We start from the raw sequence: 12,617 nt of genomic DNA on the forward strand, positions 1-12,617 counted from the left end.
GAGCAGCCTGTATTTCTCCTGAGGTTACCTGTGGGGGGTTTTTCTTTGTATCCTGAGCAATTCTTCCACCAGTTGTTGCTGCAATCTTTCTTGGTCTATCTGACCTTGGCTTGGTATCAAAAGAGCCCCCGAATGTTCCACTTCTTATTAAGTGATTGAACAGTACTGACTGGCATATTCAAGGCGTTGGATATCTTTTTGTATCCTTTTCCATCTTTGTAAAGTTTCATTACCTTGTTACGCAGGTCTTTTGACTGTTCTTTCCTCCTCCTCGTGGCTCAGCGTCTAGCCTGCTTAGTGCATATATGTGAGTGCTAACAAACTCATTGACTATTTATACACAGGCACTAATTGTGATTTAAAAATCCACAAATGTGGGAAATTAACCTTTAATTGGCATTTTATCCTCTGTGTGCCACCTTCTGTGTCTGTACCAAGGCCAAATATTCCAGGGTGTGCAAACTTTTTATCAGGGCCATTTGGGTGATTTCTCTTATCATTGTGATTTAAAAAGGATCCAAAAAACGTGATAATAAATGGCTTCATGTGATCACTATCCCTAAATAAAAGACAGTTTTTTGGGCATGATCAGTCATATTTTCAATATAAATGTCATGGTTATGCAGTGATCTTCCTGTGTTTGCTTACCTCCCCTCATGTCTTCAGACTAAGAGGCCAGCCACTTCCACCTGGGGGTTTTTATAGCCTCTCCTCTAAGCATGGCTCCACCCCAGGCCCTATCAGGGAACCCTATATTAACCTGTGTACTGCAGGCCTCAGTGCTGATCAACCATTGTGTATCCATTGTGTATTAGCTTCCTGTTTCCTGCCGTGTGCTCTGCTACTGGTTTCCGTTACCGACTTTGGCGTGTCTTGACTATCCCTGCTTGCCTGTGACCCTGACCTTTTGGCGTGTCCCCGACTATTCTTGTCTGCTTGTGGCCCCGACCTTGGCTTTGTCCCTCACCATCCCTATCCTCCTGTTGCCTACTGTGGCTGTGAGCTGGGGGACCCTGGGGGTCGCGACCTGGAGCCAGTTGCAGCCAAGTCCATCCTCACCACTGGAGGCTCTGGTGAACACCTGCTGGCTCTTAGACTCCGCGCCCCAGGGAATCTCACGCTCTATCCCCAGTGGGATCTGTCCCCCGTCTGCAGCAGTCAGCCGTAGGGTCCACAACCTTGCGGTGCACTCCGGATCCCTACGGTGTGCACCTGTCACCTCGCCTCAAGGTGACCTGACAATAAATTGAAAAATTTCACAATTTCTGCAAGGGTATGCAAACTTTTGAGCAAAACTGTATATATGATGCTCTCATCTCTGTTAAAAGAGAGGGGGAGGGGGGATTGCCCCTCCTCCGAGTCATTCAAGACTATTTTAGCAGAAGAAGGAGCCTCCAGGGTGCTTGCCATCTACTGGCATCAAGTGGAAACATTAAATGTACATATTTAATATTTTGCTCAATAAGATTTCAAAAATGTAATTCTTTTTGCAACAACCGTAATAAATAAATTTTATATCCATTGCCTTTCACCTCCAGAGCCTCCGCGATGCGGTCCTCCAGGTCACTAACCTACAAGTGGCCACCAGATGCTTCATCCATGCGGCGGAGGAGGCGAGAGGGTCATCGTTCTGGGGGGATGTTGAGGTGTCTGGGGGGTTCAATTCCCCAGATTCCGCCTTCGAGGAGGAGGTGAGTGATATATTGTAATACGTACATTCCCTCCCTGTTTGTTATTCACATCCCTCATCTCATCAAACATGAGCGGGCTGCATGTTGTCTGGACCCTTATCTGAAAACAGAGATTCTGTAGGGGACCAGTGTATGGGGGGGAAGTTCTCACTTCTGCTACAGATAGTCATGAGGCTCATTGGGTATCTATAGCTGCACGTCCGTCGCATCCCCCATGTCATCAAACATGAGTGGGCTATGCATTGTCTGAGCCCTTATCTGAAATCAGAGAAGCTATAGGGGACTGGTTGTTAGGGGAGGTTCTAACTTCTGCTACAGATACTCATAGAGGTCAACAGGTATCTATGGGTGCATCGTCAACGTATCCTTCGTCTCATCAACCATGAGTAGGCTGTGTGTTGTCTGAGCCCTTACCTGAAATCAGAGCTTTGGGGGAATGGTTGATAGGAAGGTTCTCACTTCTGCTACAGATACTCATAGAGGTTAACAGATATCTATGGGTGCATCTTCAACATATCCTTCATCTCATCAAACATGATTGGGTTCTGTGTTGTCTGAGCCCTTATCTGAAATCAGAGCTTTGGGGAAATAGTTGATAGGAATGTTCTAACTTCTGCTACAGATACTCATAGAGGTTAACAGGTATCTATGGGTGCATTTTCAATGCATCCCCCATCTCATCAAACATGAGTGGGCTGTGTGTTATCTGAGCCCTTATCTGAAATCAGAATGGTTATGGGTGACTGGATGTTAGATGAGGATCTAAACTCTGCTACACATACTTATAAAGGTCAGTAGATGTCTATGGCTGCACGTCCATTGAATCCCCCATCTCATCAAACATGAGCATGGTGTGCGTTGTCTGAGCCCTAATCTGAAATCAGATCAGCTATAGGGGACCAGTTGTGCGGGGAGGTTCTAACCTGCTGCAAATACTCACGGGGCTCCATGGCTATTTATGGCTACATGAGGAGGTTCGACCTTCTGCTACAGATACTCAGAGATCGGTAGGTATCTGTGGCTGCACCTCCATTGAATTCCCCATCTCATCAATCATGAGTGGGCTGTGCATTGTCTGAGCCCTTATCTTAAATCAGAGAAGCTATAGGGGACTGGTTGTTAGAGGAGGTTCTATCTTCTGCTACAGATACTCATAAAGCTCCATAGGTATCTATAGGGTGCATCTTCAACATATCCCTCGTCTCATCAAACATGAGTGGGTTGTGTGTTGTCTGAGCCCTTATCTGAAATCAGAGCTTTGGGGGAATGGTTGATAGGAAGGTTCTCACTTCTGCTACAGAAAGTCATGAGGCTCAATGGGTATCTATAGCTGCACGTCCGTCGCTTCCCCTATGTCATCAAACATGAGTGGGCTGTGCATTGTCTGAGCCCTTATCTAAAATCAGAGAAGATATAGGAGACTGGAGGTTAGGGGAGGTTCTAACTTCTGCTACAGATATCCATAGAGGTCAACAGGTATCTGTGGGTGCATCTTCAACATATCCTTCGTCTCATCAAACATGAGTGGGTTCTGTGTTGTCTGAGCCCTTATCTTAAATCAGAGCTTTGGGGGAATAGTTGATAGGAATATTCTAACTTCTGCTGCAGATACTCATAGAGGTTAACAGGTATCTATGGGTGCATTTTCAATGCATCCCCTATCTCATTAAACATTAGTGGGCTGTGTGTTGTTTGAGCCCTTATCTGAAATCAGAATGGTTATGGGTGACTGGAAGTTAGAAGAGGATCTAAACTCTGCTACATATACTCATAGAGGTCAGTAGATGTCTATGGCTGCATGTCCATTGCATTCCCCATCTCATCAAACATGAGTGGACTGTGTGTTGTCTGAGCCCTAATCTGAAATCAGAGCAGCTCCAGGGGACTGGTTGTGAGGGGAGGTTCTAACCTGCTAGAGATACTTTTAGAGCTCAATGGGTAGCTATGTCTGCACAAAGGGGGTTCAACCTTCTGTTACAGATACTCATAGCGTTCAGTAGGTACCTGTGGCTGCACCTTCATTGCCATCATCACATCAAACATGAGAGGGCTGTGCATTGTCTGAGCCCTTATCTGAGATCAGAGCTTTGGAGGAATGGTTGGTAGACAAGGTTCAATCTTCTGCTACAGATACTCATAGAGGTCAACAGATATCTATGGGTGCATCTTCAATGCATCCCTCATCTCATCAAACACAAGTAGGCTGTGCGTTGTCTGAGGCCTTATCTAAAATCAGAGCAGCTATAGGGGACTGGTTGTGAGGGGAGGTTCTAACCTACTACAGATACTTATGGGTATCTATGTCTGCACAAGGGGGTTCGACCTTCTGTTAGAGATACTCACAGAGTTCAGTAGGTACCTGTGGCTGCACCTTCACTGCATCCCTCATCCCATCAAACATGAGAGGGCTATGCATTGTCTGAGCCCTTATCTGAAATCAGAGCTTTGGGGGAATGGTTGGTAGACAAGGTTCTAACTTCTGCTGCAGATACTCATAGAGGTCAACAGGTATCTATGGGTGCATCTTCAACACATCCCTCATCTCATCAAACATGAGTGGGCTGTGTGTTGTCTGAGCCTTTATCTGAAATCAGAATGGTTATGGGTGACTGGAAGGTAGAGGAGGATCTAAACGCTGCTACATATACTCATAGAGGTCAGTAGATGTCTATGGCTGCATGTCCATTGCATTCCCCATCTCATCAAACATGAGCAGGCTGTGTGTTGTCTGGGCCCTTTTCTGAAATCAGAGCAGCTCTAGGGGATCGGTTGTGAGGGGAGTTTCTAACCTTCTACAGATACTCATGGAGCTGAATGGGAATCTATGGCTGCACGAGGAGGGTTGACCTTCTGCTACAAAAACTCAGAGTTTCAGCGGGTATCTGTGGCTGCACCTCCATTGCATCCCTCATCTCATCAATCATGAGTGGGCTGTGCATTGTCTGAGCCCTTATCGGAAATCAGAGAGGCTATAGGGGACTGGAGGTTAGGGGAGGTTCTAACTTATGTTACAGATACTCATAGCGCTCCATAGGTATCTATGGCTGCACCTCCATTCAGCAACTGGCCTGCTCAGCTGTTTCTGATAAACTCAGACCTCACACAGCCCTACGAGTCCTTATGAAATTTGAAGTACTGTATATATGAAATTTACTTTTTTTGTGTGTGTGTGCAAATCAGAAGCATAATAGGACCCCGTTAGACAAAGGAAGTGTACATTTTCAGTAATGTGTTGTATGCGGCCAGTTTATACACAGTGAGCGTGTAGCGGGGCTGTGCGTGTCTAGGAAAAGGACATATGAGGATCTTCTGACCTTTCATACATTTTATTTTCCCTCCACAAGAAAACTGGCAAGAAGAAGAAGAAGAAATTGGCTCTGGCGTTTGACACAAGTTTCTTCAAAAGTCAGTATGAGGTAAGCGATACTAGTCTGACACTGCTGCTGGAGTTCTCCAGCTTAGAGGTCCTCTAGGGTGGAGCCTTGATGGAGCCCTCCCATAGGGGCTTGGTGGAACTACAACAAACTCATAATATCAGTGGAGGTGAATATTTTGACAGGACCTTACAGCTTGTTTTATCCCCATACTGTATTAGCTGAATAGAGGATGACTTCTCTTATACTGTGGGCCATGATTGTGTTGTATTTAATTGTGTACAGACAAAATATGTGTCCACAAATACAGATCCCCTTCCCCCCAGTAAAGATCTTCCCCTGCAGTACAAATCTCCCTTTATCACCCCCCCCCCCCCTTTCCCCACAGTACAGATTTCTACCCCAATACAGTGCCACCTAACCCCAGTGCAGATATTACCTTCCCAGTACAGATCTTCCCCAGTATAGCTTCCCCGACCACAATACATACCCCCCTCCCCAATACGCATCCCCTAGTACTGCTCTCCCACAATACACATCTCTCTCCTCCAGTACAGCTCCTCCCCAGTACACATCTCTCCCCCCAATACTTATCTCCCTCACCAGTGCACATATCTTACCTCCAGTACAGCTCCCCCGAATACAGATCTCCCCCAGTACACCCCCCCCCCCCCCCCCAGTACACAGCTCCCACCTTCAGCACAGCTGCCCCTAATACAGATCTCCCCAGTACACATTTTTCCCCCAGTACAGATCTCCCACCTTCAGTACAGCTCCCCCTAATACAGATCTCGTCCAGTACACATTTCTCCCCTCAGTATAGATCTCCCACCTTCAGCACAGCTCCCCCCAATACAGATTTGCCCCATTACACATTTCTCCCCCCAGGACACATCTCCCACCTTCAGTACAGCTGCCCCTAATACAGACCTAATACAGATCTCCCCCAGTACACATTTCTCCCCCGGTACACATCTCCCACCTCCAGTAGAACTCCACCTAATACAGTAATACAGATCTCCCCCAGTACACATTTCTCCCCTCAGTACAGATCTCCCACCTTCAGTACAGCTCCCCCTAATACAGATCTCCCCCAGTACACATTTCTCCCCTCAGTACAGATCTCCCACCTTCAGTACAGCTCCCCCTAATACAGATCTCCCCCAGTACACATTTATCCCCCCAGTACACATCTCCCACCTTCAGTACAGCTGCCCCTAATACAGACTTAATACAGATCTCCCCCAGTACACATTTCTCCCCCGGTACAAATCTCCCACCTTCAGTACAGCTCCCCATAATACAGATCTAATACAGATCTCCACCAGTACATATTTCTCCCCTGGTACACATCTCCCACCTTCAGTAGAACTCCACCTAATACAGTAATACAGATCTCCCCCAGTACACATTTCTCCCCTCAGTACAGATCTCCCACCTTCAGTACAGCTTCCCCTAATACAGATCTCCCCCAGTACACATTTCTCCCCTCAGTACACATCTCCCACCTTCAGTACAGCTCCCCCTAATACAGATCTAATACAGATCTCCACCAGTACATATTTCTCCCCTCAGTACACATCTCCCACCTTCAGTAGAACTTCACCTAATACAGTAATACAGATCTCCCCCAGTACACATTTCTCCCCTCAGTACAGATCTCCCACCTTCAGTACAGCTCCCCCTAATACAGATCTCCCCCAGTACACATTTCTCCCCTCAGTACACATCTCCCACCTTCAGTACAGCTTCCCCTAATACAGATCTCCCCCAGTACACATTTCTCCCCTCAGTACAAATCTCCCACCTTCAGTACAGCTCCCCCTAATACAGATCTAATACAGATCTCCACCAGTACACATTTCTCCCCTCAGTACAGATCTCCCACCTTCAGTACAGCTTCCCCTAATACAGACCTAATACAGATCTCCCCCATTCAGTACAGCTCCCCCTAATACAGATCTCCCCCAGTACACATTTCTCCCCTCAGTACAGATCTCCCACCTTCAGTACAGCTCCCCCTTATACAGATCTCCCCCAGTACACATTTCTCCCCTGGTACACATCTCCCACCTCCAGTAGAACTCCTCCTAATACAGATCTCCCCCAGGACACATCCCCCCCCCAGAATACATCTCCCATCTTCAGTACAGCCCCCCCTAATACAGATCTCCCCCAGCACACATCCCCCCCCCCAGAATACATCTCCCATCTTCAGTACAGCCCCCCCTAATACAGATCTCCCCCAGCACACATCCCCCCCCCCCAGAATACATCTCCCATCTGCAGTAAAGCTCCCCCTAATACAGATCTCCCCCAGCACACACCCCCCCCCCCCCCCCAGAATACATCTCCCATCTTCAGTACAGCTCCCCCTAATACAGATCTCCCCCAGCACACATCCCCCCCCCCCCCCAGAATACATCTCCCATCTTCAGTACAGCTCCCCCTAATACAGATTTCCCCCAGCACACATCCCCCCCCCCCCCCCAGAATACATCTCCCATCTTCAGTACAGCTCCCCCTAAGCAAAAAAAAAAGAAAAGTAGATTTTTTTACATGTAGGAGCGAAGTGTCAGAATTGTCCCGGATACAAAGTGTTTAATGATAACATTTGTAGCTTTTCTGATAAATGATACAGTTGCTGTTTCTTGAGGTTCATCCAGAAACATTCGCTGTTTATGTTTCCTTTTGGTTACAGTTCACCTTCCCTGAAAAAGCGATAGAGGTGGCGCTGCGGAAGCCGGAGGAGCGCTCTGAGCATGACATCCGTTTTATCCGCAGTATGATGATGGGGATCCTCAGCTTCCGCCGATACAGCACCCAGATGCAGCACATGCTGGCCCGAGTCGTGTATTACCGCAAGTCAGTACTGCTCACTCACATGAGCCAATGCGGCACCAACCGGTAGTAAGGTGGCGCAAGATAGGGGGGGGGGGGGGGGGCAGCGTTTTGCTTGAAAACGAAAGATTCAGACAAATTTCCTGTATTTCGGGAATTCGGATGTATCCGCATTTCAGAATTACAATAGTTTGAATTTGAAAATAAATGCGAAATACCGAAAAATTAAAAAATGCGGATAAAATTCGGATCGTTTTCAAATCGTTTTTCGAATCGAATTCGAATTTCAGAAAACAATAAAATAGAATAGAAAATGAAGGAATAAAATAGAAAAGAATATAATAGAATAGAAAACAATACAATAGAAAATAAAAGAATATAATAGAGTAAAACAGAATAGAATAGAAGATAAAAGAATGGACAAAAAACAAGAATAGAAAATAAATAGATAAAATAAAAAATAAAGGTCAAGCTTAAATGAACAGGGCCCTCTGATTCCTCCAGTATTGATTTGGATTGTAACTGTACTGTCTGCCCTTGAGCTGTAAAGCGCTGCGCAAACTGTTGGCACCATATAAATCCTTTATAATAATAATATTATTATTATTATTATTATTATTAATTATAAAGGAATAGAATAGAAAATAAAATAATACAATAGAGTAAAAGAGAAAATAGAATAGAAAATAAAGGGATAGAATACAATAGAAAAATAACAGAATAAACAGAATAAAATAGAATAGAAAATAGAGCAATAGAATAAAAAAATAACAGAACAGAATAAAGTAGAAATAATATAACCATCTTCTGAAATTCTAATTTCAAATAGAATACAAATATATAAAAAAAAGAATAGAATAGAATAAAATAAAATAAAAATATAAACATCTTCCAGAATTCATTTTTTTAATAGAATACATTTGAATAGAATATAAAAGAATAAAGTAGAAATACGATAACCATCTTCTGAAATTCAAATATTAATAAATAAAGGAATAGAAAATAAAAGCATAGAATAGAAAATAATAGAGTAAAACAGAACAAAACATAGTAGAAAATAAAAGAACAGAATACAATAGAATAGAAAATAAAGGAATAGAATAAAAAAGTACAGAAAAATAAAAGAATAAAATAGGAAAGAATATAATAAAATAGAAAATAATAGAATAGTGTAAAACAGAACAAAATAAAAGAGAAAATAAAGGAATAGAATAGAAAACAATATAATAGAATAGAAAACAATACAATAGAAAATAAAAGAATATCATAGAGTAAAACAGAACAGAATAGAAAATAGAATAGAAAATAAAGGAATAGAATAAAAAAAGAACAAAATAGAAAATAAAGGAATAAAATAGAAAATAATATAAATTATAAAATAGAAAATAATACAATAGAAAATAAAAGAATATCATAGAGTAAAACAGAACAGAATACAAAATAAAAGAATGGAAAAAATAGAATAGAAAACAAAGGGATAGAATAAAAATAAAGGTAAGCTCAAACAAACAGGGTCTGATTCCTCCCTGTATTTATTTAGATTGTAACTGTATTGTAACTGTACTGTCTACCCTCATGTTGTAAAGTGTGGCGGAAACTGTTGGCACTCTTGTATAATAATAATAATTTATATTAATAAAAAAGGAATAGAATAGAAAAGAAAATAATAGCGTAAAACAGAACAAAATAAAGTAGAAAATAAAAGAACAGAATAAAATAGAATAGAAAATAAAGGAATAGAATAAAATAAAAAAAGAACAGGAAAATAAAAGAATAAAATAGGAAAGAATATAATAAAATAGAAAATAATAGAATAGAGTAAAACAGAACAAAATAGAATAGAAAATAAAGGAATAGATAAGAATAAAAATGTCCAGAATAGAAAATAAAGGAATAAAATAGGAAATAATATAAAAGAATATAAAATAATATAATATAAAATAAAATAATATACTAGAGTAAAACAGAATATAAAATAATGGAAAAAAATAGAATAGAAAATAAAGGGATAGAATAAAAAATAAAGTTAATCTCCAACAAGCAGGGCCCTCTGATTCCTCCTGTATTGATTTGGATTGTAACTCTAATGCCTACCCTCATGTTGTAAAGCACTGGCCAAACTGTTGGCGCTATATAAATACTGTATAATAATAATAAAGGAATACAAAATAAAAGCATAGAATAGAATAGAAAATAATAGACTAAAACAGAACAAAATAGAGTAGAATATAAAAGAACAGAATAAAATAGAATAGAAAATAAAGGAATAGAATAAAATAAAAAAGAACAGGCAAATAAAAGAATAAAATAGGAAAGAATAGAAAATAATAGAATATAAAATAAAAGAATATACTAGAGTAAAACAGAACATAAATATAAAATAAAAGAATGGAAAAAATTTGAATAGAAAAAAAGATAGAATAAAAAATAAAGGTAAACTCAAACGAGCAGGGCCCTCTGAATCCTCCTGTATTGATTTGGATTGTAGCTGTAATGTCTGCCCTCATGTTATAAAGCACTGGGCAAACTGTTGGCGCTATATAAATACTGTATTATAATAACAATAATAATATTAATAAAGAAATAGAAAATAAAAGAATAGAATATAAAATAATAGAGTAAAAGAGAACAAAATTGAATATAAAATAAAAGAACAGAATAAAATAGAATAGAAAATAGAGCAATAGAATAAAAAAAGAACAGAACAGAAAAGTAAAAATAATATAGCCATCTTCTGAAATTCAAATCCCAAATAGAATAAATTTGAATACAAATAAAAAAAAAAAACAATAGAATAATAAAAAAAAAAACAATAGAATAGAATCAAAAAAATAAATAAATAAACATCTTCCATAATTCAAATTTTTAATAGAATACATTTGAATAGAATAGAAAAGAATAGAATTGAAAATGAAATAATAGAAAAGAATAGAATAAAAAAAAAAAATAGCGTAGAATAAAATAGAAAGAATATAACCTTCTTCTGAAAATTCAGATTTCGAATAGAATAAATTCAATTTTAAATGGAATTCAAATTTAGAAAAAAGCGAAATAATTTAAATAAATTTAACGAAATAAATTTCTGTACAGTAAATAACGAATCGATCGGAAATAAAGGAAATACATTTCCAAAAACAAATTAAATGAACGAAACAAACTTAACTAAATACATTTATGTAAATAACGAATCAAAACGAATTTGGGTTTCTCCTCCTGCACATATCTCGGTAAACCCCTCTTGATTTTTGCAATTATCCAACAGATAGAAGAGAATACTTTCAATGTTATATATATATATATACTGTAAATCTTCCCTCCGGTCCCCCCCGCAGTCTTGCTCAGGTGTAGCGGCTCCTCTCCTGGCCTGAATCGGCTTCCTCTGATTTCACCGCACACTGTGAGCTTCTCACACTGTGCATTAGAAGCTGCAGCCAGTCAGGCAGAGCCCCGCCTCATTTCCTGGCTGGAGGAGTGTCTGGGCGGGTGTTGGTGCTGGGTGTCACGTCTATGGTTGTTGGGAAGACTTTGGTGCCGGGGGATTCCTCCTCCTCCCAGCGATAGGGATCTAATGATCAGCTCAGGGATTGATGTGTTCTCTGTGCGGTGGACGATCCGGAATACCGCCAATTGTTTCTCTGCAGGTTCGGACGCGGGAGAGTCATCGTGCGGAAGGGGCACCGAGGTGACAGCTTCTACTTCGTGTTCTCCGGGGTCATCGCCATCACGCAGGATGAAGACGGCACCAGCGCCCTCCTGGACCCCGAACCCATCCTGCTCCACAAAGGGGCCAGCTTTGGGGTAAGCTCTGTCCCTGGTGCTCAACTACAAGACCTTTTGGAAGTGGTAAGATGGGAGGGGCTTCTGTATGCCGCTTCCTCGCCGACCGGTTTAACCCTTTAAATGCCACACTATGACTCTGCAATCGCATGCATTGGACAGTTCCTCCCTACCTTCACATCAGAGTCCTCAGTTGCTCCCCACCTTCACATCAGAGTCCTCAGTTCCTCCCCACCTTCACATCAGAGTTCTCAGTTCTTCCCTACCTTCACATCAGAGTTCTCAGTTCTTCCCTACCTTCACATCAGAGTTCTCAGTTCCTCCCCACCTTCACATCAGAGTTCTCAGTTCTTCCCCATCTTCACATCAGATTCCTCAGTTCCTCCCTACCATCACATCAGAGTTCTCAGTTCTTCCCTACCTTCACATCAGAGTTCTCAGTTCCTCCCCACCTTCACATCAGAGTCCTCGGTTCCTCCCTACCTTCACATCAGAGTTCTCAGTTCCTCCCCACCTTCAAATCAGAGTCCTCGGTTCCTCCCCACCTTCACATCAGAGTCCTCGGTTCCTCCCTACCTTCACATCAGAGTCCTCGGTTCCTCCCTACCTTCACATAAGAGTTCTCAGTTCTTCCCCATCTTCACATCAGATTCCTCAGTTCCTCCCTACCATCACATCAGAGTTTTCAGTTCTTCCCTACCTTCACATCAGAGTTCTCAGTTCCTCCCCACCTTCACATCAGAGTTCTCAGTTCCTCCCTATCTTCACATCAGAGTTCTCAGTTCTTCCCTATCTTCACATCAGAGTTCTCAGTTCCTCCCCACCTTCACATCAGAGTTCTCAGTTCCTCCCTATCTTCACATCAGAGTTCTCAGTCCCTCCCTATCTTCACATCAGAGTTCTCAGTTCTTCCCTATCTTCACATCAGAGTTCT

At 41.7% G+C, this 12,617-nt stretch overlaps 1 protein-coding gene across 2 annotated transcripts in view; it reads left to right on the plus strand.

Moving 5' to 3' along the window:
• LOC143997746 (cyclic nucleotide-binding domain-containing protein 2-like) overlaps window positions 1–12,617 on the plus strand; it is a 117,245-nt gene that overhangs the window by 47,203 nt on the left and 57,425 nt on the right. For both annotated transcript variants that reach the window (XM_077493539.1, XM_077493538.1), the window contains exons 2-5: window positions 1,539–1,691; window positions 5,036–5,107; window positions 7,767–7,930; window positions 11,548–11,704. In XM_077493539.1, the coding sequence (XP_077349665.1) occupies window positions 1,539–1,691; window positions 5,036–5,107; window positions 7,767–7,930; window positions 11,548–11,704 (546 nt within the window). The remainder of the gene's footprint in view (window positions 1–1,538; window positions 1,692–5,035; window positions 5,108–7,766; window positions 7,931–11,547; window positions 11,705–12,617) is intronic.

This window comes from Lithobates pipiens, unplaced genomic scaffold (assembly GCF_037356315.1).
Source record: "Lithobates pipiens isolate NorthernLeopardFrog02 unplaced genomic scaffold, aLitPip1_a1.2 Scaffold_19, whole genome shotgun sequence".
Lineage (NCBI taxonomy): Eukaryota > Metazoa > Chordata > Amphibia > Anura > Ranidae > Lithobates > Lithobates pipiens.